Consider the following 27,930-nt stretch of genomic DNA (forward strand, 5'->3'; position numbering starts at 1 on the left):
TGTGTGGTGAACCCAGTTTTACTACTGCTGGGTAGACACCGAGGGCTGGGAGATTTTTTTTTAAAGAAACTCGCACCCATCGTGTCTGGGAATGCCCCCCCCGGGAAGGGCCCGCCCCTTTTCCCTTAAGCAGTGGCGTTAGCAAGCAGTGTGCAGGGCCTGCGCCTTTAACCTTAACCCGTATACACCCAGAGACTACCATGAGGAGACTACTATGAGTAGACAATCATGAGTAGACTACTATGAGTAGACTACTATGAGGAGACTACCATGAGGAGACTATGAGGAGACTACTATGAGTAGACTACCATGATGAGACTACTATGAGGAGACTACCATGATGAGGCTACTATGAGGAGACTACCATGAGGAGACTACCATGAGGAGACTATGAGGAGACTACTATGAATAGACTACTATGATGAGGCTACCATGAGGAGACTACTATGAGTAGTCTACTGACTACTATGAGTAGACTACCATGATGAGACTACTATGAGGAGACTACCATGAGGACACTATGAGGAGACTACCATGATGAGGCTACCATGAGGAGACTACTATGAGTAGACTACTATGAGTAGACTACCATGAGGAGACTACTATGAGGAGACTATGAGGAGACTACCATGATGAGGCTACCATGAGTAGACTACTATGAGTAGACTACTATGATGAGACTACCATGAGGAGACTACCATGAGTAGACTACCATGAGGAGACTACTATGAGTAGACTACTATGAGTAGACTACTATGATGAGACTACCATGAGGAGACTACCATGAGTAGACTACCATGAGGAGACTACTATGAGTAGACTACTATGATGAGACTACCATGAGTAGACTACCATGAGTAGACTACCATGAGTAGACTACTATGATGAGACTACCATGAGTAGACTACCATGAGTAGACTACTATGATGAGACTACCATGAGTAGACTACCATGAGGAGACTACTATGAGTAGACTACTATGAGTAGACTACTATGATGAGACTACCATGAGTAGACTACCATGAATAGACTACCATGAGTAGACTACCATGAGGAGACTACTATGAGTAGACTACCATGAGTAGACTACCATGAGGAGACTACCATGAGTAGACTACTATGAGACTACCATGAGGAGACTACCATGAGTAGACTACCATGAGGAGACTACTATGAGTAGACTACCATGAGGAGACTACTATGAGTAGACTACTATGAGTAGACTACCATGAGTAGACTACCATGAGTAGACTACCATGATGAGGCTACTATGAGGAGACTACTATGAGTAGACTACCATGAGTAGACTACCATGATGAGGCTACTATGAGGAGACTACTATGAGTAGACTACCATGAGTAGACTACCATGATGAGGCTACTATGAGGAGACTACCATGAGTAGACTACCATGAGTAGACTACCATGATGAGGCTACTATGAGGAGACTACTATGAGTAGACTACCATGAGTAGACTACCATGATGAGACTACTATGAGGAGACTACCATGAGTAGACTACCATGATGAGGCTACTATGAGGAGACTACCATGAGGAGACTACTATGAGTAGACTACTATGAGTAGATTACTATGATGAGACTACCATGAGTAGACTACCATGATGAGGCTACTATGAGGAGACTACTATGAGGAGACTACCATGAGGAGACTACTATGAGTAGACTACCATGAGGAGACTATGAGGAGACTACTATGAGTAGACTACTATGAGTAGACTACCATGAGGAGACTACTATGAGGAGACTACCATGAGGAGACTACTATGAGTAGACTACTATGAGTAGACTACTATGAGTAGACTACCATGATGAGGCTACTATGATGAGACTACCATGAGGAGACTACCATGAGGAGACTATGAGGAGACTACCATGGGTAGACTACTATGAGTAGACTACTATGAGTAGACTACTATGAGGAGACTACCATGAGGAGACTACCATGATGAGGCTACTATGAGGAGACTTCCATGAGGAGACTACTATGAGTAGACTACTATGAGTAGACTACCATGAGGAGACTATGAGGAGACTACTATGAGTAGACTACTATGAGTAGACTACCATGAGGAGACTACTATGAGGAGACTACCATGAGGAGACTACTATGAGTAGACTACTATGAGGAGACTATGAGGAGACTGCTATGAGTAGACTACTATGAGGAGACTACTATGAGGAGACTACTATGAGGAGACTACTATGATGAGACTACCATGAGGAGACTACCATGCGGAGACTATGAGGAGACTACCATGGGTAGACTACTATGAGTAGACTACTATGAGTAGACTACTATGAGTAGACTACTATGAGGAGACTACCATGAGGAGACTACCATGAGGAGACTACCATGATGAGGCTACTATGAGGAGACTACCATGAGGCTACGAGAGAATCGCTAAACAACCACACCAGTACCCGGGACCACCATGGCATCACCAACTCCATCCGGGGGGGGGGGGGGGGGGCTCTCCAGCCCATGATCCTCCGTGGAAGTGTCCACAGCAATCCTGACCAGCGGCAATGCCGCTCGGAACTGTTGGCGGCCCAGAGGGTTTACTTGGGGTTGGCCGATGGAGTGGACTAAATGTGTGTTTCCCTCATGCGGTCCAATCCGTCACTGACTCAGTCAGTCACGAATTCATTCACTTGGTCGGTCGGTCACGTCATCTTCTCTTGTGTGGCAAGGTGAAATTTTGTCGGGAGATTGTTGGTGAGAGTGCTGGTGAGATTTCCAATGAGAGTGCTGGTGAGATAGCCGATTAGAGTGCTGGTGAAATTGTCAGTGATGATTGACGGTGATGATTGACGGTGATGATTGTTGGTGATAATTGCCGGCGATTGAGATTGCTGGCAAGGATTGCCGGCGATGATTGCCACCAATTGAGATTGCTGGCAAAGATTGCCGGCGCTTGAGATTGCCGGTGAGGATTGCCGGTGCAGATTGCCCCCAGCGAGACACAAGAGCCCTCAGTAAATTTTGTCCGAGCACGTGCACGAGGCGCCACAGCTCATCCGAACCATCATGCCCATTTTGTCGTCACCACATCCGTACTTGTCCCTCATGGCATTGCAGTTCTCGAATGTATTGGGCACCAAGCAGGGGTTAGCTGTTAGGAGGGAGAGAGGAGGGGGTGGGGAAGAGGAGCAAGGTCAAGATGGAGAACCCTGTTCATGAGTTAAATCGGTTGTTCCAATCGAGCTGCACGCACAAACGATGTTCACACCATTTTCCCATTCTGAGACGTCCGCAGGTTTGCAGGGTGGTGGCACGTCCCGTTCGCCGCTGAATCTTGGAATGCGAGAGAGGTTTAGCATTTAAATGTATTTAGAGGTGAAGTCGCAGCAGCAGCAGCGCCGTTGTTTTTAAAGACGTCGTTACTCACCGCAGAGAACCATAGCGACACGACCGCCGCAACTTTCGATAGCCAGTGTCAAACTGTGCCACATGCCCCTCCCCGCATGACCTGTGTGTTAGCATCAGTACCGATGAAGTCATTTTATTTGAGCTTTTTTGTGGTTATGTCTACGTGATCATGAGTTTATCTTCCAGCTCCGTTTCCGATGACGTACACGTACAAACACAGGTTATAAAAAAAATATCCCAGCCCTCCATGTCCACCCAGCAGTAATATAAATGGGTTCACCACACAGCGAGTCGCGGTAGTAGGTCGTTTGGTGGTGGTGGGGTAATATGTGGGTACTCCCACCTCTTCTAAGACGTCTGGCCAGCGTGGAAGAGTAGGCCAAAAATACCCTCTAGAGGGGCTCTTTAGAGCTGGCCTCGAGAATGTACATCGTACGTACGTTGGACTTTGCGCATGTCGCCGGAACGGCAATGAGGGGTGAAACAAACAAGACGACGGGGTCACTGCCGTTGGCATACCGTTCTCTACTTTGTGATGGGCAGCAGCAATGTGGTTCAGGAGCTCGGTGCCAATGTCGAGGTCTGCCTCTGGCCACGACCAGAAGGGGCTTCAGTAGAAAGAGGGAGAGTTCGTTTGTGTGGTGCTGCTGTTCCCCTTCCTCCGTGGAATGAGTGCAGACTACATTGGGTTTAATCTGTGGTCCATAGTGTTGGATTGCATAGCTACCATCACACTGTGGCTTCCATAATAGAGTTTTTGGGGTTAGATAGCGTAAATATATAAATGTGTTGTTTAAACCCACCACCACCCGACACAGCCAACTAGTAAGGGTTGTGGACCAGAGGAGGGAGGGGGATCAGAGGGAGGGGAATCAGAGGGGGAAGGGGGTATCAGAGGGGGGAGGGAGATCAGAGGGATCACGTGATGTTTGGGCGATGTGGCGCTTACTACAGAGGCCGTCGTCACAGTGGTCAGGGCAGGCTTCGCAGGGCGCCCCCTTGTCGTATGGCCTCGTCAGCCGGTACTTGAGGTTCCCCCTGCAAACAGCGGCAGGGCGTAGCGGGACGTTACTTACCCCTCCCCCCGAAGGGGGGGCGGGCTCACCGCGGTGGCACTGCTCGCCTCCCCCCCGCACGTCGTCCTCCGGCGCGAGGCCCGACGTTTCGGTGAGCCACTCCCTCTCCCCCTCCCCCACCTCTTCGAAAACACGTCAGCGAGCCGTGCAAAGGACGGTCGGGGTGAGAAGCACCCGCGTCTCTGCCCGTAGGCAGAGACGCCGGTTGGGCATGACCCAGCCGCGGCCGTGTGTGGCTATGAGCGTGCATGGCGAGCAGGCGTGTACCTTACCCTGGACAGTAGGTGCACTGGTAGAAGTATTTGTACGGTTCGCCGCTGGGGCAGTAGTTGACCGCGCACCCGACCTCGAATGATTGGTACCAAATGACCTGCGCGAAAGAGACAAAAAGTTTCGGGCTGAGCCTTTGTGTGTGTGTGCGACGAGGGGAGGAGCGGTAGTGGGGAGTGATAGTGGGGAGCGGTAGTGTAGCGGTTCACGCACCGAGCTACGAGCCCAGTGACCCGAGTTCAATTCCCACCGACGGCCACCAACACCATATTTGAATCGGTCCTGGGCCTCTCCTAGGTCGACTATCAGAATAATAATAGTGTGGATGGATTGAACGAATGGGGGTGAATGAGTGATGGCCATGCAATGAGAATAATAATTAAAAATTATCATTCTAAATAATTATCATTCTCAATAATTATTGTTCTCATTGCATCGCCATCACTCATTCACTCATTCATCCCCATTCTTTCAATCCATTCATTCATTTAATTAATTCGTTATCATAATTTGCTGTCATCAATTTCACCTCATCCACGAAAATCACCCCCACCCCCCCCCCCCCCCCCCCCACATTGCTTCCTCTCATCTATTTCATTCGCATCACCTCCACCCATCACGGTCACACACACATGTGCGTCGTTGTTCTTGTACCCTTTCTAATTCTCCATGCAGCGCCTCGCTTAAGGTGCTATATAAATTGTGCTAAGGAAAGATGAAATCGCCGAGATGGCGGGTGGGGGGGTGGTACAAATGCCTCGGCGGGAAGCTCGCCCGCCGTTACCTGCGTGTAATGTCCCACCATGCCCGGACCCAGCGGTCCAAACCCAAACTCAAATCCCGGGTTCTCGGATTCGAGCTCCCACGTACGCAGCGCATCTTCCCACGGCCTCGCCGTCGGGGACATGAAGATGTTCTCTCCGCACTGCCACCCTGGGGAGGTAAGCGAGAGAGCTTCTAACCACCGCCCCACACGTGTGCACACGGTCATCCGGTCGCTCTGTTGCTGGATGACGGTATGCCGTGTCAACCCACACGGTTTACCGCTTATTCTTGGACAGGGGAATTTCGTTTTCAGGTCCATACGGCGTACAGTCGTTTCAATACGGGCAACAACAAAAAATGTCCATTTGTTTGCGTTTCTTCCTTGTGATGGGACTTTGTGGGATAAACGTTGAGATTTATATGAATTGGTCTGTAATAAGGTAGGCACTGATAAGGGGTTGACAGGTATGCAATATACACACTACTATACATTCCTATACCCTAGTTTAACACGTAGGCTTTCGCGACCAATATTCAAATGATGACGTCGTCCTGTTCTATTTAAGACCGGAAGCAGGTTGATTGCTTCACTATTCAGGCAAATCGCCCAATGATGCTGGATGTAATTACCAGCGAAACGTCGTACTCAAATTGTAAATGTTGTGGATTTACTCTCCAACACACCGGTGGGCTGAAGTAGTAACTATTGGGCGTTTTGTTTACGTGAAACATCCCTTACTAATTGGCTGTGTCGGGTGGTGGAGGGTTACGACACATTTATACTTACGCGATCTAACCCAAAAACCTTTATTATGATTCCTATACCTTACTATACAGTACACTATACACTACTATGCACTATCCTACATTACACTACTCTATACACTACACTATCATACCTGTTAACCCGTATGGTTAACCTGTATTCTTGTACAGGGAAATTTAGTTTTTTTGTCTATACGGCGTACAGACGTTTCAATACGGGCAACAACAAAAATGTTTTTTGTCCATTTGTTTCTGTTTCTCTACTGGTGATGGGACCTTTGTCGGATGAACGTTGAGATTTATCAGGGGCACGGGGTGACCAATCAGATCTTAATTGGTCTGTAATAAGGTAGGGCGCTGATAAGGGGTTGACAGGTGTGTGACACCCTCCCCCCACCGCGTCGGGGAAGGGGGGTCCGGTTAATTGACCGTACTTCTCGAGTGTTAGTTGCGGGGTCGGTGACGGATGCGACAGCATACAAGTACGCTACGACAAATCATTTTGCCGCAACGCCTCCCACTTGCTGCTGCTGCCCGGCACCCATACACCACGGTTATATGGAAGGCTTTTTCGATTTAAAGCTTTCGTGACTGCAGGGATTCATCTTCTTGGTTCTTTCGGTAAAGTCACGTAGAAGGGAAGTGATAAAATAATAATAATAAAACATAATAAAATACAATTCTCACGACGTTTCGGCCACAACGCAAGCAGCCATCCTCAGGTGAAGAACAGGGCTGTCGGAAAAACAGCGTCCGAAATTTCCCTTCTACGTGACTTTACCGAAAGAACCAAGAAGATTTACCGAAATAACCAAAGAGTATGGATTCCTGCAGTCACGAAAGCTTCAAATCAAGATTACCTTTCCTGACAAAACGCCAGATGAGGCTTGTTGTTTTTGTTTTAATTACCAGCGATACGTCATGGTAATCGAATTGTAAATACTGAACTAAGTAACAAATTGGGCCCGTTTTCTTTACGTGACAAACCTTATTAATCGGACGTGTTGGGTGGTGGTGGTGGGTTTAACGACCACATTTACATGTTTACGCGATTTAACCAAACAAAAAAACTCTGTTATGAACAAATTAATATTGACGAGAACGAGCAACGCACTGAAAACAAAAACATAGGTTGCCCATTGAACCACGTGGACATCGTCATTTCGTGCGTTCCGAGCATCGTCGGGCCGTGACATCGCGACGACGGGGGAAGGCCCCCCACCCCGCCCCCCCCCATCCCCGGTGTGGCCCCGGGGGGTGGAGGGTGGCGCGGGGAGGGGGCTCCACCTCGAGAGCATTTCAGGTCTGAAAACGGCCGGAGCGATCGTTTGGTCGGAACGGTACTCAGGAAGTGGCATCGAGAGCACGGTAAACGCGAGGTGTAATTGGAACCACGTGGTTGCACAACTCATTGCGCGAGGTGTAATGGGAACCACGTGGTTGCACAGCTCATGACGCGAGGGGTTATTGGAACCACGTGGTTGCACAACTCACGACGCAGGGTGTAATTGGAACCACGTGGTTGCACAACTCATGGCGCGATGTGTAATGGGAACTACGTGGTTGCACAACTCACGACGCAGGGTGTAATTGGAACCACGTGGTTGCACAACTCACGACCCGAGGTGTAATTGGGACCACGTGGTTGCACAACTCACGACTCGAGGTGTAATTGGAACCACGTGGTTGCACAACTCACGACTCGAGGTGTAATTGGAACCACGTGGTTGCACAACTCATGACCCGAGGTGTAATTGGAACCACGTGGTTGCACAACTCACGGCGCGAGGTGTAATTGGAACCACGTGGTTGCACAACTCACGACTCGAGGTGTAATTGGAACCACGTGGTTGCACAACTCACGGCGCGAGGTGTAATTGGAACCACGTGGTTGCACAACTCAGGAAGTGAGGTGTAATTGGAACCACGTGGTTGCACAACTCACGTTGCCAGGGGAGGAACAAATTATTATTCGTCACGTCGTGCAAGACTAATATCGCATCGTATTCTTACAAGATTGTGTCTTTGCAACGACCCCCCTAGAAATTGATTGTTACCTTGATGTTTGAGCTCTTTCTCGGTCCGGTGGGTAAAAGAGCAATCGTTGACCCACTTCCGACTGCTCTCCTCCCAGTCGCTGTTCCATACCTGCAATGCATCGGAAAGGGAGAGGGGAGGGGGGGGAAGTGGGGGCCTGTCACGTTCGAGTCCGCTCGGGGCGACGCGCTCAGCCTCCCATTGCGCGGTGTGAATCCGGCACACTGCCCCGTTCAATACCGCCGTGTGTGCATTCACCACAAGTGTATAGCTTTAACCGACTGTTGGGACAAGTGATGTTAACGAGTCAGAATGGCAAACGAGGGTGTGGGTGGCAAGCACCAGGCTCAGCCGCTTTTGTCTCCCCAGTGGCGCAGTTTACACACCGCACCAGGTACTCATTTTAGGCTGAGTCGACCTAGGTGAGGCCCACGACCGTTTTTTTGGCCATGAGCGGGACTCGAACTTGGGTCGCCTGTTTCGTAGCGCAGCACGCTAACGCTACACCACCGCTCCCCACCACGCATGCGCAACATGTTGTTACAACAATAAAAGTCATGATAACAAAAAAGACCCCCGTGATGTCAACCGAGGAACGTAACAAATAATTACACCGCAAATTTATGTCATTCGATAAAAGCACGGCCAAAAGTTCGCTTCCTCCACCCCCCACACCGCGAAAAAAATCTTAGCAGAACCCCCCGTCAGAAATAGCCTTGTTTAGCCGCGAAAGACCGGGATCAGAGTCCCCCCCCACCCCCACCTTGCACGAGGGACCTGAAAGAGAGGGGGACCGAGTGAGGTCATAGTGGGCACGTGACCTCATCCACGGGGCTCAGAGGAGGCCCGCACCGATTGACGGTGTCGTGGCACCCCCCCCTGTTGTGTACTAGCCTTCTTCCAAAATTGATATTTTTTATATATTATCTTTTTACTTGTTATATAATGAATGAAAACACACCAAAGCGCAGCAAACTGCAAAACACCAGGGGTTGTTAAGTAATGAACTGGAGGGAGCAAAGATACCCAAAAAGGCCAAGGAATTAAATTATTAAATAAGTGGGTCAGCTCAAGGCTGTGTGCACAGGGGAGGGAGCTGATTTAAACAACCCTGCACGTCTGAACGTGAGGGGGCCTTTGACCTGAAATTAAGAATAACACTCCCAGAGCAGAAGGTTGGGTGGCCACAGTGAGACGAATAAGAGGGTTGTATATCTCTCAAGGATGCAAACTCAGCAACAACAAGGCTGCGGGGGTCACCAGAAGTTCGCGTTCGCCTAGTTAAGACAAAAAGCTCAATTATTCTGTATTGCTATTAAAGTAACGTTAAAGTCGGAATTTAACAACAGGGTAGGCTAAAGTTATTGATATTCACACCCACTCCAATTAAACCAGGCCACAAGTTACGCCTACTGAACCATCACCATCATTAAGTCAATATGAAATGTTATTTCCATACTTTAATACTTTTTATACAACTCGACCCGAAGCATATGACAATCAGAACCTTCCTAAGTCAAAATTGAATCGCACCCAGACAGGAGCGAATAGTCGATATAAGGTTGAAGAGGGAAGGAAATTAAGAGCACGGCGAACTGCAAACGTAAGCAAAAAGCCGGGAACGACACCAACCCAGCGACCCACCAGCCCAGCAACAGCGAGTCGGGCTTCGACAGGCCATAAAAGTAGAAATAATAACTCCCGGGGTCAGGGGACATCAGAAGAAGCAGGCAGACAAAAACCAGAACTGACTCCAAGGTTCAACCGCCCTCACCTACAAGGAGTGACGGAAATTAATGAGGCCTTGAGTTAACGGCGTCAGCTGGACAGCAACAACAACGGCGAGCAGAGACAGAGTGGGGCAAAGACTGCGGGGCTATGAAATGCAACTTCATGTCAGTAAAGCCCTGACCAACAAGTTAAGTTAAAGACATCACAATACATAATATCGTACATAACATCAATGTTAACGCTATTCACCGTAAACTATATTCCGCTTATATAACCATGCAGACACCAAGGAATACGAATTCCTAGGATCAAGAAACTTACCCCTTAACCTAAGATATCGGAAATAAATTAATAATAATAAGCCTATGCATGAAAAGACAAAAGTAAAACTTATGAAAAGCCAGGATAACGGGATGAATCACCACCAGGTCGAATATAAAATACATAATAAAAGAGCGATGTTAAACCCAGGGTCGGAGAGAAAGGGAGATCCCGGCCGTCTTTGTATCCCCGCAGCGCGGGATAAGAGTGTGTATACGCTCGGGGAGGCACCTCCACTTGGGTCAAGCACCACGATGGGAAACGGCAGACCTTAGGTTACATACAGAATCATAACTGTGAAATGGTAAGGGACAAATGTTAACTTAAAACTTTTTAACCATTTCTTTGTGCATCGGTGAGGGTCGGAGGGAGTGTTGCCCTCCCTCCAGGTCGTGCAACACGGACAGAGACGCCTGTGAGACGATTTGTAACGTCTGTGTTTTGGTTCATGAAGAAGGCCAGACAAGAGATAATATCGCACCCAGACAGAGAGACGACTGTGAGGCAATTTGTAACATCTGATTGTTTGCTCGTGGATTTTATGGAGGGAGTATGACAACGGAATATACCGTGGGTGATGCACACAAGGACATACGGACGTACGGACACACACATGGACACACCTACCTACGGACAGATCCTGACACAGCAAAAATCGAAAGAAACCCCGCCTTGTGGGCAGGACCCAAAGGGATTTTTCGGCATAAAAGAAAGGACCCTGAGCATTGGAAACCAGCTCGACCGGGAGGGTCGACTCAGGAGCGAGCTGCGACCAGCGGGTCGGCTCGACTCTTCAGCTCGTCTGGGACTCAGCCGAGTTCGATCGGCTCACCGGAGCCGGTTCTCGGGGCTCGACTCAAGCGGCTCCCCATCTCCTCTGCAGGCGGGCAAGACCCGCTTGACAGCTCAACTCGGCCTGCGTGGGTCAACCTCTGCCGAGTCGGAGGTCTCTGCTGCCGCCGGAGGTCGCGGTTTGGCGACGAGGCTCTGTGCTTCCCCTGGTTGACGACCCAACACTGCACGCTGCGAGCGAGCTGTGGGCGCCACCTACCGACCGGGCATCCAAACCAATTCACCACGGTGACAGGGGAGCGACTGATACGTATGACGCGCACCGCCCCCTCACCACACGACCACCAGGCGTCTGTTTGACATAAAGAACCGACTCCGAACACTGACTATTCAAGACAACTCTTACCACTCAAAAACACTCGAGACCGAGTGATGGCCATCCGTCGTTTATAAGAGTATTCGTAATTTTTATCTTTAATATTTAGTGGGCTGTACTCTTAATCGCATAAATTCCCAACAGATCCATCAATACGAATTGATTCTTGGCACCTCCTTCCGCCAAGCCACGCTCACGTGGGGAGTGGTGGCCCACCAGATCCTTATCAGGTGATCTGGTCCCCAATTAGTAAACTTGGTACAAGATAACGATCTTCGGGAAAGGAGCACCGTCGCAGGCCCTTACTCCGAGCCATTCTGTTGTCAGATAACCTGCCGATGTATCTGTTGAGATTGGTGCCTTTAAGAATAATAACTGTTTTTGATTGTGTTTTTTTATCGCCGTATAATCTTTCAAGTATCTTTCAGTCATAATCGCCGCACGTACTCGCATCCTCTACAGAATATTCAACTGTCCCGTGACCCAAGGTGCTAACAACGTGATAAGGGTTGCGTATGATCAATAAGGAGTACGGTACTGCGTGAACAATATTGAGTAATCATTCATTAACGTTAAGGTTTTTCTTAGCATAGTATTTGCATGTTTTAACGACTCTCTCTCACTAACAACCATCGCGTTATGCGGGATCCATGTGCCGTTGTCAAAGTGAAATCAGACAATCGTTGATGATACTGTATTGATGCCGTGTTGACGTTCCGGGAATGAGAGTTCGCATACTATATCATAGTTGAGGTTGAATTAGTAATAAATTGATTAATACAGAAGTGGTTGTGTGATTCTTTCCTGAAATCTATGCATAAGATCTGCTTCTGCGTTGAGATCTGAACTTGGTGACCTTAATAAACACACTAATACATACTCAGTAAATGTTAAAGCGATAACGGGGTGAACCGGGGACCTAAAATAAGCGAGAATGAGACGAACCTAGACAACGGTGCCGAGTTAATCTAAGTTAATCTTGCATACTTACACCACACCTGCATAACTGCATACGATTAATTGCCTTATTCCGATCGATAACCCACCCTCGTCACCGAGGCGGGGTCTGGTTATCATAACGACTTGCATTATCATAATTACACCCACTCGCATAATTACTACGATTACCTCTCGAATTGGCATAATTAAATGTGCATAATTACATAAATTAACATATTTCCGGATAATTACACATTTGGCCAAATTTCATTTGATTATTATTATTTTCACTGAATATTCATAACCCACATATACAACATAATAATTTCACCCACGCACGCATACAACAGGGATTGTACAGGGTGCTTAAAAAAATGTGAACACTTCTGAGAAACTTCAACAACACCGTGTAAGAAATGTGCCTCCTCCGGGCTCTGGAGACCACCTGGAGAAGATTCCAGGCACGCGTTGACAATGATGGCGAACAAGTGGAGACTCTTGGACTTTTTGAAGCAGTTAAGACACATTTGTTATCATGTCACAGTGTATTATCCGTTATTTTTCCCTTAAAAACCAGAGTCCCCATATAAGTGATAAAAACAATTTGAAGCATCCTGTAATTATCAACAACCATCTGTCATGGCGGGCCCCACACACTGGTTGACGGCGGGCCCCCAACCATCGCATCCAGCCTCCCGAGCGCATGTCGTGTAAGGTGCTCACCATCTTGAGCATGTTTCTGGCCGGAGGCGTGACGTTGCAGCGGATGGCGTTGTGCTGGTCTACAATGCCCTGCTGGACAGACTCTTGGCTGGTGTCCATCTCGGGATGTTCGGACATCCAGTCAGCATCATCCCCTCTGACCGGCACGATCATCAGCGTCATCGTCAGCAGCAGCATCGCATGCGCAGCCACCACCACCAGCGGCATCGAGCTCCTGCAGCCCGGGGGCGGACGGAGATGTACAACTAGAGTGGAGCCTGCTAGTCAGCGCTTGGATGCACACGCCCAGGTACTCACGCCGTCGATTAATTACTTGAGCGATGATCGGTTCGATTGCTCCCCTGATTACCGGTTCAATTGCCCTACGTGCTCTATCGCGCTTGTTCACTGTGCCGAGCTCGCGCCCATCCAGCACAGTCCAGGATCAAAAATCCTGCTTAGCTTCTGAGATGTTTTGATAAGATCGCGCGCCTTGTGGACACGGAGGCGTGCAATCGTAAGAGTTTGACAAATTGCGATGGGAGCTACGATGATCAAATTACTCACAAATCACGCTTCGTTTTCTTCCGGGTCTGGCTGGGCTAAAATCCAGTGGCTACCACCGCCATAGGACTAGCGCCATGCCACCCTATAATGCACAACCCCTGCCAGGCCGCGCACTTTCCCCCCTCAGCTACCAAAATATTGCTCCCTGGGACAGAACCTCCCTTCTCCACTCTGCTGTCCAGACATGGAACTGTCTCCCTTATGAACACATTGTCGGCGATATCACCGATTCTGGTCTTCAGGCCTTCAAATGCCGAGCTCAACACGGAGCATTTCCAAACTTCACCACACGCCTTGTCGGGACCGAGTCTTTGAGCCGCAGTGAACCAATGATTATGCCGATTAGATGCACTCATGTCTGACATGGCTGTTGTTCACGATCGCACACAATATAAAGCAAGTCTCTCGTATGATCTTTCTGTCCAGGGCCACGTGCTGGCGAGTGTACGGAGTCGCGTAGCGTACAGCCGGTCTGTGGTGGGGAGGGCGGTGGCGCGCAATCGTTACCTTGACGCTCTACGAACCCGGCGAACTGAGCATCTTAACACCTAGATTTGAAGTTTTCGTGACTGCAGGGATCCATACTCTTTGGTTATTTTGGTAAAGTCACGTATGTATAAAGTAAAATAAAAGAAATCATAAAATGAATATATATATATTTTTATAATAAAAAATTGAAAATTATAAAAGAAAAAAACCACGACGTTTCGACCCCCCCTCTCTCTACCCTCTTCCTCCCCCCATTGTCTAACGTACTATTTGTACCCCCTCTCATCCCCTATGTCTACCCCCCCTCTCTCCCCTATCTCTACCCTCTTCCTCCTCCCATTGTCTAACACACTTGGACTGCGCCCTCGCTTTCAGCTCCCCCCCTTTTTCTCTCTCCCCCTGTCTCTCCCCCTGTCTTTGCTACCTCCCTCCCCCCATTGTCTCCTAAATTTGCGTTGGCTGCCCCGCCCATGCACTTTGAAAGCCCTTTTAAGCATCTTCTTGGTTCTTTCGGTAAAGTCACGTAGAAGGGAAGTAATAAAATAATAAAAATAAAACATAATAAAACAATTCTCACGACGTTTCGGCCACAACGCAAGCAGCCGTCCTCAGGCGAAGAATGAGACATTATCAAGCTAGGAGCTTATATAGGTGTAGCGAGGAGGAGCGCCTTAACAAAAGAATGTGCATATGAAGAGGAATTTAGCATACCAATGGGCAATGCGTAGGAGGTGGGCGGAGGGGTTTCAAAGTCCCATTATGCCCATGCATTATGCAGGATCAACAGCACCACGGGGGGGCGCAAGGAACAGCGTTAATAAAGGAAAGGAATGTTAATGATATGTAGCTGCATTTACCAAACAACCATGTAGAAAACCAAAGTAAAAAACTACATAAAAAACTAAAATATAAACTGATACTTACTATACTCTACAATAAGCTGAGTTACTAACAACAAATAATAAATTACAATTCTACGTCGTAAGAAGTATATAATATACTTCCATCTAAAGTTTATTCTCTTAGCATATACAGTACTATATACTGCCATAGATAAACCCAACATTAAATTATATACTGTATTGCTGTAAACCACCCTATACTTTATACATTTTAATATAACACTATGTATTATTCAACTCACCCTAATGTGTATCGAAATGGTTTATTACGTCCTTCCAATGATTGCTAAGCCTGAATCCATCTTCTCGGTTAAAATTGTCTCTGTGTTTGTATATGTGGATCGCCTCATGAACGAATCTCTCATGATAGCCAGATGGCTTGCAGAGAACCTCCGTCTTGGAGAAGTCAATGTCATGTGAGCCCACTGAGTTGTAACAGTGGTCTGCCACGGCTGAGGTGTTTGTCCTACCGTGTTTTAGATCAGCTTTATGTTCACGAATGCGGTCTGAGACGTGTCGTTTGGTTTCCCCAATGTAACTGCTACCACAGAGGCAACTTAGTTTGTAGACGCCAGGGTACTGTATGTCTGGAATCACATCTTTTACAGACGGTACCAGATCACGGATTTTATGTACTGTGTTGAATCGGACCTGGATCTTGTGTTTAATCAGGATTTTGGAGATTTTTTTTGTGACCCCAGCAATGTAGGGTAAGGTGATGGTCTTGAAAGGCTCCTCAACAGGATCCTTCTTGATGGTTGGAGTGATGGCTTTGCGGATTGTGTAGTCGGAGTAACCATTAGCCTTAGGAGCTTGGCGTACGTGTTTGAGTTCACTGGAAATGTGTTCATGGTCGGAGATGCATTGGGCTCTATGATATAGAGTCTTGATGAGGGAATTCTTCTGGGATGGATGGTGGTGGGAATCCGGTTTTAGAGAAGCATCCGTGTGGGTGGCTTTCCTGTAGACAGAGTGGCTCATTGAACCATCAGGTCTCCTTTTGATTAGGACATCCAAAAAGGGTAGCTTGCCATCATTTTCGACTTCCATGGTGAATCTGATGGCTGGGTGTATGGAATTGATGTGGTCGAGAAATTGGTCTAGAGCAGGCCGGCCATGTGGCCAGATGACAAAAGTGTCGTCTACGTACCTCTTCCATAAGGTCGGGCGTAGAGTGGCAGTCTGGATGGCGTCCGTCTCAAATTTCTCCATGAAGATGTTGGCTACAACCGGAGATAGGGGGGAGCCCATTGGGGTGCCCTCAATTTGCTTGTAGAAGGTTCCATTCCAGGTGAAGTATGTATTGGTTAAGCAGTGTCTCACCAGGGGGGTACCCCAGCATTTAGTCCTTGATGAACCAAGTCTTCAATGATTGCGATGGTGTCAGGCACAGGCACCTTGGTGAACAAGGAAACCACATCAAAACTGACAAGCAGGTCGTCTGGGGACAGGGCAATCCCCTTGATTGTCGATACCAGGTCAGTAGAGTTTAGTACTGCAGAGGTGGTTTTTCCAGTGAAAGGCCGTAGGATTTCGGACAAAAAACGAGCCAGTTTGTAAGTGGGGGAGTTGATAGTAGAGACAATGGGACGAAGAGGTGTATCTTCTTTATGTATCTTTGGCAAGCCGTACAATCTTGGTGGCCTGGCTGCAGAAGGTTTCAACGAGAACTGTTTGGTCTGATCAATTAATGCGGTTGAAGCAGAAATGATGTTGTTGGTTTTGGAGACGAGGCTGTTGGTGGGGTCTCTTTTTATTTTTGTATAGCTGCCATCGTTGAGTAGTTCTTGAATTTTGTTGTTGTATTCTATTTTGTCCATAATGACAGTGGCATTGCCTTTGTCGGCTGAGAGGATGACAATGTCATCCCTCTTTTTTAATTGAGCTAATTCAAAACGCTCATCTTTGCTGATGTTGCTAGCTGGCATCTTAGCGTTTTTGAGGGTTACAGAGATTTCAGATCTTGCTACGTCTGCAGCGATGTGACTCAAGCCCTTGAGAGCTACATCTACTCGAGCAATTATATCATTAACTGGTATGTGTCTAGGTGTGACTGCAAAGTTTAGTCCTTTAGCTAAAACGGATTTCAAACCTTCAGAAATAGGACTGTTACTGCGATTAATTACGACTTTGTTAACATCTAGCTTTTCAATGTGTGGGTCCGGTTTCTTGTTTGAGAGGCGGTTGAATTTGGAAATCAAGTTGTCCTTACATTTAGTCGACATAGCGGCAGCTGAAGAGGCAGTCATTTTTTCCACGTGTTCCCAATCCGATGTGGACATTGTTGCACTCAAAGATAAGTGTGATTTGTAGAGTGTCTTGTCTAACTGATCTAGTTCGGTGCGCGTAAGTCTGATTTTTTCCGAGATAAGAGCTAAGCTAGTTCTAGACAGAATTCGTTTCGCATTAGAAGAAGTTACAGCAGCAGATGTTAGTGTAAATGCGTTTGGTATTACCTTAGAGTCGCGGCATCTCTTCAGAAAGGTGAGAGACTCGATTAGCTGAGCTTTCTTATCCCGGAGCTTGTTGAAGCAGTTGCATTTGGAGGCTTGCCCCCTCTTTTCTCTCTCCGCCTAATGAAGACCGCTTGTGTTGCCATCAAAACGTCGTGGTTTTTTGTTTTTATTATTTTTAATGTATTATTTTAATTTTACATTTTTATTTTATTTAATCTCATTATCTTTTATTTTTATTTTATTTTCTATCTACATGACTTTACCCAAAGAAACACGAATATAGATACCTTCTTATTTCTCATACTTTGATACTGGCAAAAAAGGTATCCCATGATATACCTGCTCCACCCCGAGCTATAAATGCCCTGATAGTGCATTGCCTTTGCACTGTTCGCCTATTGGCGTTCTCTGGTCAGACACTGGTGAGACAAGTCCATGAAGAAGGCTGTCTCTGGTGTAGGCCAATCAGTTTAAAAAACAATACAAAACATTATCATCAGACCATGTTAATTTGCGTGTTCACAATTTCGTGTGGTTAATGCAGACTTTATTCCTGGCAAAATATAAATTATTTGGCGTTTTAACATCTGAACACAATACTCGTTGGTTCTTTCGGTAAAGTCACGTAGGAAGAAATAAAATAAAACAAATCACGACGTTTTGATCGCAACACAAGCGATCCTACCCCCCCCCCTCTCTCTTTCCCCACTTGCTCCTCCCCCCTTTTATTACCTATACTAGCGGTAAGTACCCGGCGTTGTCCGGGCTAAAAATGCAGACACACAGATGGACACACAGACATCGACCCACACACATAGAAACACATCGACTTACACGCACACACACACATATGGACTCACACATACACAGACATCGACTTTACACACACACATGCAGTTACACACACAAATGGACTCACACACACATAGACTTACACACACATATCGACTCACACATACATACATAGACTCAACAACAACAACCGCCATTCGCCACTAAGTGGCGGTGACGTCATCGCAACGCTTGAGGCCACGTGAAGTGTCGAACGCCCGCTGGCAGGAGGTCACAGGGCAGAGCCAGATGCCACAGGTCGACTGACTGAGACGACTGGCTGATGTAGCACCTGTGCCCCCTACTGTGCCAACTTGCTGTGTTTTAGCCACCCGGCGCTCTGCTCGTTGTTGTGAGCGTCGCGTGGAGTGTCCGATGGTAATAGACTGACACACACATTGACCTACAGAAACACACATATGGACTTACGCACACACACACACATGTACGTACAGACACACACACATGGACTCACACGCACACGTGGACCAAAACACACACACAGAGAGAAATGGACTTACACTGACTCACATGGAGCGACGCACACACAGCGACTAACACACACGCACATAGACTGACACAAACACACACGCACACACATATCGACTCACACATACATACATAGACTCAACAACAACAACCGCCATTCGCCACTAAGTAGCGGTGACGTCACCACAACGCTTGAGGCCAAGTGAAGTGTCGAACGCCCGCTGGCAGGAGGTCACAGGGCAGAGCCAGATGCCACAGGTCAACTGACTGAGACGACTGGCTGATGCAGCACCTGTGCCCCCTACTGTGCCAACTTGCTGTGCTTTAGCCACCCGGCGCTCCGCTCGTTGTTGTGAGCGTCGCGTGGAGTGTCCGATTGTAATAGAATGACACACACACATTGACCTACACAAACACATATGGACTTACGCACACACACACATGTACGTACTCGGGGCAAGCATCTACACTATGGGAACCTCATTTGCCAGTAAAAATATGATAATTGGTTTTTTACCCTTCTATCTGGCAACAAAACTGACACCTTTTTACAAAAAAAAACAATTATATTTTTACTGGCAAATGAGGTTCCCATAGTGTAGATGCTTGCCCCGAGCTCTCATACTCTGATGGTGCATTGTCTTTGAGTTGTGCGCCTTTTGGCGTCATCTGGTCCAACCCATGTGAGACTAGGCTCTAAGGAAAGCTGTCTCGTGTGTGGACCAATCAACTTCAAGGACAGTGCACATTATCAGAGTTATGTCTTTTGTTTGTATTATGACTGCAGGTATTGCGGTCTATGCAAACATGACTCCTTGTAAAAAAAGGTGTCAGTTTTGTTGCCAGATAGAAGGGTAAAAAAACAATTATCATATTTTTACTGGCAAATGAGGTTCCCATAGTGAGATAAATGCTTATAAGACAAATTAGTGGGACTTACGTCTTATCTAAAAGCATATAACACAAAAGTGTGCGACTTACCTTGGGCGATGGCGCGTGTGGATTGCTGGAGGTAACCTCGTGGGCGAAGGGGAGTAAATAAATAATAGGCAAACTAACTTAAAAGTTTAATAAATATCTCCAACAAAACGCTAAATAAACGAATTTAAAAGTGACGGACGTGAAAAGAGAATAGCCTCTTCCCATCGCGGGGCAAATCCCTCGCAATAGCACGCGCGGAGACTTTTATAGGTTAGGAAGAGAAGAAACTGTAGGGGGCAGCACCAAGCCCGGCCGCCTTTGTCTCCCCAGTGGCGATGTTCACACCACAGCAGTTACTCGTTTGAGGCTGAGTCTACCTAGGGGAGGCCCAGGACCGGTTAAAATAATCGTCACCGGTGGTGGCCGTGAGCGGGAATCGAACTCGGGTCGCCGGGTTCGTAGCGCAGCGCGCTAACCACTACACCCACCGCTCTCCCCCCACACACACACAGACAGCGCGCTAACCACTGCACCACCGCTCCCCTCACACACAAACACACAGACACACAGACAGCGCGCTAACCACTACACCACCGCTCCCCCCCCACACACACACAGCGCGCTAACCACTACACCACAATGCGTGACGCTTCCACATGCGCGGGTCACATGACAGATTTGACGTCACAGCTCACTTGCCGTGCAAACAATCTCTGCATTATTGAGCACCCCCCCCCCCCCCACAAAAATAATAATAAAAGTGTATTTTTATAATGTTTGCATGGTGTACAGTCTGGAAAGTACCCACATGGCAAATTTCAAGTTTGTTGCATGTCGGGAAGTACGCTAAACATTTTCAACAGACACATAATCACAACTTTTCCTTTTATTTTCAGTATATGGAGATAACCTCTTGCCACGGCAGCACTCCCGCCTACCTCAGAATTTTCTTGGTGTGGGTGTTCCACCTGATGAGGATCGCTTGCGTTGCGATCGAAACGTCGTGATTTGTTTAATTTTATTTTATTTCTACCTATGCGACTTTACCGAAAGAACCAAAGAGTATGGATTCCTGCAGTCACAAAAGCTTAAATCAAGATCTGAACACAACTCCTGTTTTATTGCCAGAAAGGTTAAAACATTTGATTATTTTTGAGACCTGAGCGAGATTCCCAGGAACGGCTAACAAAGAAAAGCGCGGTTGGATACGTACGGTGCAAGAGAAGTTTAACATAAACATATAGACTCACATAATCACTCACCGACCCACATAGTCACTCACGCACAGACTCACCTATCCTCGCGTATGTATAAATGTGTCTTCAAACCCGCCACCAGCCGACACAGCCAGTTAGAAGGGGTTGTCACGTAAACAAAGAACGTGTACAATTAGTTTACTAGTTCAGCACTAACCGGTGGTGTCTTGGCGAGTCAACCCACTACAACATTAACAAGCATAGTGTAGTGTATAGTGTAGTGTAAAGTGTAGTGTATCGTGTAGTATACTAGTTCAGCACTAATCGGTTGTGTAGGAGAGTAAACCCACTACAACATTTACAACTCGAATACCGTAAGGTTTCACTGTTTAATAACAACAGCCAGCATCATCAGGCGACAGCCAAACACAAACAGCCTGACGAGGCTGCTTATAATTATCGGCGAAACGTCGTACTCGAATTGTAAATGTCGTGGGTTTACTCTCCAACACACAACCGGTGAATGCTGATACATTAACGAGTTGGCGACATTTTGTTTACGTGGTGGCGAGTTTAACGACCAAATTCATACTCACGCGATCTAACCCCCAAAATAACCCTTATCATGGATACTATTGGTCACGAAAGCCTTACTACTACTAATTGCGCGTGAAAGCAAAGTAAAGGTACGTCGCATCCAGCGAGCGATTTTGTTGTAATCTGGTGGCCCCTTTAACGAATCCGCGTGTGAACGCGCCTCCCTAGGGCTGCACCAAACAGTCCCTGGGCACGGTAAACTCACATCGTGGCCATCGCTGTCCGCGTTGATGCGTTTTGTTCGCGCCGTTCGCCCGACGCTTTGCAGAAAGGAGGAGAGAGCGAAGGAATCCGCCCCGAGGGAGCGGCAAAAGCGTTGAGTGATACAAGACGGCTGACCGCTGTCTCGTTCTCTCTCTGCAGAGATGGAACCCTTTAAATACACCACACGCTACGCACACGACCCAGGTACAATGCCGGGGGCGAGGGGGTGGCCCGATTGATATTCGAATGCAGCTTCAAGTTTTGACGACAAGTAATGAAAGTGCTTTGGCAACCGTGGCCATTATTCGACCCCCGGGGCAGGAGGAGGGTGGGGTGATTTTAGATTTCGGATGCGAAACGCCTCACGAAATAATGAACCCGTGGACATCTTTACGAGCTCCGGGGGTCTTCGGGCGCTTTAGCACGAATCGTGGCTACCGTGGGCGCAGCCCCTGCAATGACTGGATTGCTGCCACTGACGGTGGGCAAAGAGGCCTTCCTGAAGGTTACTTTGGCCTACTCTTCCACAGCTGGCCGAGGACGTCATAGAAGAGATGGGTAGTCCCCAGGGCTATATTATCTAATAGGCCACAGTGGGCACTGTGCCTCGGGCCTCCAAAACAAACAAAAAATTACCCAATGTTTTTGTTGTTTTGTATGAATACAAAATATAACCAACATAATCTTCTTGAATACATATATTTACGTATAAAGACTATAGCCCGGTGTATATGTGGCACATTAGAAATGGATCACTCTTTGAATTATGTCCTTGTGCAGCAAGGGAGTAAAGTGTGGTTCTGTGAAAGTCCTGATGTGCTGTGCAGTGCATCAATGCATGTGTGTACAGCAGCATGTGATGACTGAGTTGAGCCTGTAGGTGGCTGGCAGGGTTAATGATTAACCGGACTTGGACACCAGCCACATGATTAATGGCGGCTCGGAAGAATTGCTGTGTGTGACACGTGCTGGTGCATTTTACAGGTAAAGGACCCAAAGGTTGTTTTTTATCGTTATATAAATGTTCTAGACTTGTTCTAGACTTGTTCTCGACGTTAAGCTTGGCTTTGAATTGTTCGTTTATGATATATGTGTAACGGGTTCCGGAGACACTTGTAGATGTAACTTCTTTATTACAATACAACACTCCAACAGTACTCCAACTCTCCAACAGTCCTGATACTCTGTTACAGCCTAGGTACACAGCCTAGCTACACAACCTAGATACTCTACTCTGGCTACGCTCCGGAACTCGCCCTCACAAGGTCGTAGAGTCGGGATTTCCAGAGTCCCAGCGCTGGCTCTCACAGCATCCCAGGGTCTTCAGATGGCTGGTCGTGGGTCTTGGGTCTTGAGTTACAACTGGGCCCTGATCGTCCAGGGAGCTCTCCTTTTATGCCTGGTCTAACGAGGGGTGGGGCCGTGTGTGCCACCAGACATCCCACAGAGCACACACAGCCCCCCCCCCGTTGGCGGCGCCAAAAAGGCTTAAACGCCTGGGAACCCAACGCCTGGCGCCCAGAGGCTTAAGCGTCTGGACCCCCTGGGAACCCAGCGCCTGGCGCCCAGAGGCTTAAGCGTCTGGACCCACCTGGGAACCCAGAGCCCCCAGCAGCCCCTCCCTTCTTATGTCACTACATTACCCCCCTCTACGTAGCCTCCAGCCGACCCGGCTGTCAAAAAAAGAATACAATTGTACAATAAATTATTTGTTAACCATCAGAATGAGTGTGTGACAAATCAAGAAAAAAAATGAGAAGAAAGCACCTCTCCCCCTCCTGTGGTCACCGATGCAGAACAACACTGTATAAACACATATATGCAGGATGAACGCACGCCCCAATCGCCCACTATACATGATGGCAAGGTGAGTGGCGTCGCGTTGGGACGAGAGTTCGTGGGCGGGGGTCATGAAAATCGCTTGAGTTTTGAGCGAGTCCGAGTGGCAGGTCCATCGGTCGCGACGGAGGCGGGAGGGGACCGACGACCCGCTGTTGCGCTTGTGTCCTGGGTCGCTGATCCCGCAGGCAAGCTTGTTCCCGCTGGGTCGGCCGTGGCGGATTTCATTCCCAAGGCACCTGAGGGCGGGACAGCGGGACATGCCCGAGAGTTAGAAGCAGCATCATCATGGCGCGGCTCGTCAGACATGTCGCGCTCTCGGCCCCGGAGAAGTGAAGGAGGTGTGTAGGGTTGAATGTAAGGTTTTAGACATGACGGGTGCACGAACCAACGTCGCTTGCCATGCTGGATCCTGACACACTGCGGGCGGAGAACGCGAATAATAACAACCGGGCCTCTCCAAGGCTTAAGCAGTTTTGAGGAAGTAGCCAATGGTACCTGCGGGCAGTGGAGCCAGGCGCGGTCCCCTTCTACCCAAACGTGGCGGGATGTGCGGAGATTCCACAACCGCTCGTTGGCAAGCTGACGGGCTTCTGAGTTATTTTGAGCAGCCTCCCGGGCATCCACGAGACGACGCACATTAGCACGGATGTGGTCGGCAATCTTAGCCTTAGGTGCGGGCTGTTTAATGTGCAATTGTACGTCGATTGGGGGGCAAACCTCCCTACCATACATAAGATAGAATGGCGAGTACCTTGTGGCAGCATGGGGCGCCATTCTATAGGCGGCCAAGACACCAGGTATGTGGAGATCCCAATCAGTCTGTGACTCAGACACCTGGTGGCTTTACATGGAGGTAAGTGTCCTATGTAATCGCTCGACCATACCGTCAGTCTGGGGGTGATATGGCGAGGTGCGAATTTTGTGTGTCCCTAGCAGGTTGCACACATCCCGCAACAGGGTGGAAGAGAAATTTTTCCCTTGGTCGGTCAGCAGGCGTTCGGGAGCACCCTTGTCCAGGACGTAGCCCTGGAAAAAGGCCTCCCGTAATGGCTGCTGCAGACTGGTTGGGGAGTGGCCAGGCCATGGCCAATCGGGTAAAATATTCGACCCCAACCAAAAGGTACTTACTACCCCGAGGAGTAGCAGGAAACGGACCCAAAATATCCAATGCGACGATCTCATTGACCCGGGAAACTTTAATGGATTGGAGCGGCGGGCAGGACGGCCTAGCAGGTGGTTTCCGCCGTGCACATTCCGTGCAACCTTGCACAAGGTCAGCCACATCGTTTGCCATGCCCGGCCAGAAAAATTCTAATTGGATTTTAGCTAGTGTTTTCTGAACACCCAAGTGCAAAAGGCGACTGTGGGTTTCCCACACAAGTCGCCCCCGCAGGGAGGTGGGCACCACCAATGTGTGGGATTGGGACCCCCCATCCCAATGCATGAGGACGCCTTCACGGATGACATATGATACGGGGCCCCCCTGCCCCCTGTGACCCTCGGCATCCCTAGCGCGGCGTCTCAATTTGAGGAGGGAGACGTCTTCTATCTGAAGACGTCCCCAGTCGTCCAACCCGAGGCCCAGCAATGCGTCCTGCAGAACTTGCGTGGAGGGAGCCCCGTGGTCCCCGACCCCATCCCCGGCCGCGGCCGCAAGGGATGGGGGCGGTACCCCGTCAGGCTGCCTACAACGCCCCGCACCCAAAAAACAAGCACAGCGCCCATTGTTCGGCAGTCGCGACAACCCGTCGGCGTTCCCGTGTTGAATCCCCTTGCGGTAAATGACAGTGAACGCAAAGTCCTGGAGGATCTCGAACCAACGCGAGAGCTGTCCAGATGGTTGGTCCACTCGCAAGGCGTATTGTAGCGCCGCGTGGTCGGAGCGTACTGTGAAATGCCTGCCATACACGTATGGCCTGTACTGCTTTATGAAAAAAACGATAGCAAGCAATTCGCGGCGCGTCACGCAGTAACGTTGCTCCGCGGGCGACAGCACCCTGCTGCCATAGGCGACGACGCGCTCCAATCCATTGACAATTTGCGACAGCACCCCTCCAATTCCGGTGTTGCTGGCGTCTGTATCCAGAATGAACGGAATGGTAAAATCTGGATAAGACAGGGTAGGAGCATCGACCAGTGCTTTTCGGACGGCATTGAACGATGCCTGTTCTAACTCTCCCCAGCGGAATTTGACCCCTTTGGCCGTTAATGCGTGGAGGGGCTTCGCGATGGATGCGAATCCCGCAACAAATCGTCGATAATATGAGACGAAGCCGATAAAACTCCGCACCTCCCCAACAGAGGTAGGAGTTGGCCATGAGCGCACGCAATTTGTCTTTTCGGGGTCCGTGGCAATTCCCGAGCGGCTGACAATATGGCCCAAATAACGAACCGAATCCCTCATGAGGTGGCACTTTTGCGGTTTGAATTTGAGGTTAGCCGCTCGCATTTTAAGGAAAACTGCCTTCAATCGCGTGAGGTGTTCATCAAAAGTTTTGCTGAACACGATTACATCATCGAGGTAGATTAGGCAAGAATCCCACTGGAGCCCAGCGAGGACCAGCTCCATCAGGCGCTGGAACGTCGCCGGGGCCGAGTGAAGACCCATGGGAAGTCTGTTGAATTGGAACAGTCCCTGCGGCGTGCGAAAGGCCGTCTTTGGTTTGGATGCGTCATCAAGGGGTAGCTGCCAAAACCCCGAGAGGAGATCCAAGGTGGAGAAGTAGTGCGCACCTGCTAAGGCATCGAGCGACTCGTCCATCCTGGGAAGCGGGTAGGCGTCGGCCACGGAAATCTTATTAAGTTTCCTGAAGTCAACACAAAAGCGGAGGCTCCCGTCGTGCTTCTTAACAAGAACGATCGGCGCCCCCCATAGGCTATTTGATGGCGCAATGACATCGGCCGCCAACATATCGTTGACGGCCACCCGTACATGTTCCTTTTCGGCCGGGCTCAACCGGAATGGGTTTTGACGAATTGGAGCAGCATCACCCGTGTCGATGTGGTGGCTTAGCAATTTAGTGCAGCCAATGTCGAATTTGCTTTGACTGAAAACGTCGGCGAAATCGCTCAGCAGCGTGCGTAATTTAGCATGCTGTAATGGTGACAAATCGGCAGAAGTGGAGCAAAGCGCGTCAAGCCATCCTGTGTCAGGACCTGGCTTGGCAACGGAAGAGGACTCGCCCCCTACGTGACCCACGATCACATCTTCTGGCGGGGCTGGCGTCGCGTGAGCAAGCACCATTCCCTGACAGATAACGGCCGTTTCCAATCCCGCGTTAAGGACCTGGATAAAGGGGTCGTGGTCGCTTCGCACGAGCGTTTGTGCACACACGAGGTCCGACACCCGCTCAGCTGAACGCGAAGGCCCGATCACAGCACCCCCCATGAACGCGACGTAATCAAGGGGTTTACGAAACCGGAGGGGAACTAACATCTGAGAGCCGGGAGGAATGTGAATTGTGCACGCCGCCAACGCCTGCACCGTCGTAGATGCAGAGTGCAACCGAGTGGTTGTGGGTAGGAAGGCCATGCGTCGGCCGGAGGGGAGCTCAATACACCCTTTGTTAATGAGAATTTTAATGGGAATCTTCCCCAAGAAATCTGTTCCGAGGAGGCACGGAACGGCGAGGGTTGATGAGACCAAAATGGGCCCAACTAATTGGACGTCAGCAATGCGGATCTGAGCATTGATCCGTCCAGTGATGCCCAACGAACCCCCATTTGCGGCATAGCATGGCACATCAACTGGCTGCAAGGGACGGCATGTATCGGGCAGAATGTTATAAATTATGTCTGAAATGATGGTCGCCGACGCACCCGTATCGATCAACATACGAACATCAACGCCCTCAATGGAACCCACTATGGCAGAGGACCCTGCCGCCGCGGCAACGACCCTATGGGCCAACTCGGACCATTGACCCGGTCTGAGCGGCCGGTTGTTCAATGATGGGCCCGAATCCCCCTCCTCTGAAGCATGACCCCCCTGTGTGGTGTGAGGGTGCGTGCTTGTTGTAAGTGGGGGCCGAGAGTGCGAGGTGTCGTGACTCGCCTGGGTATGCCGAGGATACGGTGGTGGCCGAGGCGTCGGAGGTCCTGAAGTCCGGCGTCGGGGGACCCGGCAGCCGGACGCCACATGGCCCCGAAGGCCACAGTTGTGGCAGACGATGGACGCCCCGTCCTGGCGCGAGATTGGCCGGTCCCGCTGGTGGTGATCTCGCTGGGATCGCCAGTTGGACGATCCGCGATTTTCTGTTGCTGCGAAGGC

The 27,930-nt window shown here is 49.1% G+C and overlaps 1 protein-coding gene across 1 annotated transcript; it reads right to left on the reverse strand.

Moving 5' to 3' along the window:
- Positions 1 to 1,814: 1,814 nt before the first annotated feature.
- Positions 1,815 to 13,983, reverse strand: LOC144735816 (cysteine-rich venom protein-like). The gene is made up of 6 exons (XM_078618335.1): positions 13,188 to 13,983; positions 8,326 to 8,416; positions 5,523 to 5,671; positions 4,741 to 4,838; positions 4,342 to 4,430; positions 1,815 to 3,135 (listed from the first exon to the last, which is right to left on the reverse strand). Exons 1-6 carry the CDS (start codon positions 13,392 to 13,394, stop codon positions 2,996 to 2,998), a joined length of 774 nt encoding a protein of 257 aa, XP_078474461.1. The 5' UTR covers positions 13,395 to 13,983; the 3' UTR covers positions 1,815 to 2,995.
- Positions 13,984 to 27,930: the final 13,947 nt, after the last annotated feature.

Source organism: Lampetra planeri, chromosome 57 (genome assembly GCF_965212315.1).
Source record: "Lampetra planeri chromosome 57, kcLamPlan1.2.h2, whole genome shotgun sequence".
NCBI lineage: Eukaryota > Metazoa > Chordata > Hyperoartia > Petromyzontiformes > Petromyzontidae > Lampetra > Lampetra planeri.

Excerpts from the sequence above, each read along its gene's own strand:
- LOC144735816 (XM_078618335.1), bottom strand. The coding sequence starts at position 13,394 with ATGCCGCTGGTGGTGGTGGCTGCGCATGCGATGCTGCTGCTGACGATG. Across the intron at positions 5,672-8,325 it reads GAAAGAGCTCAAACATCAAG|GGTGGCAGTGCGGAGAGAAC; the intron begins GTAACAATCAAT and ends TTACCTCCCCAG. Across the intron at positions 4,839-5,522 it reads TGGTGGGACATTACACGCAG|GTCATTTGGTACCAATCATT; the intron begins GTAACGGCGGGC and ends TCTTTCGCGCAG.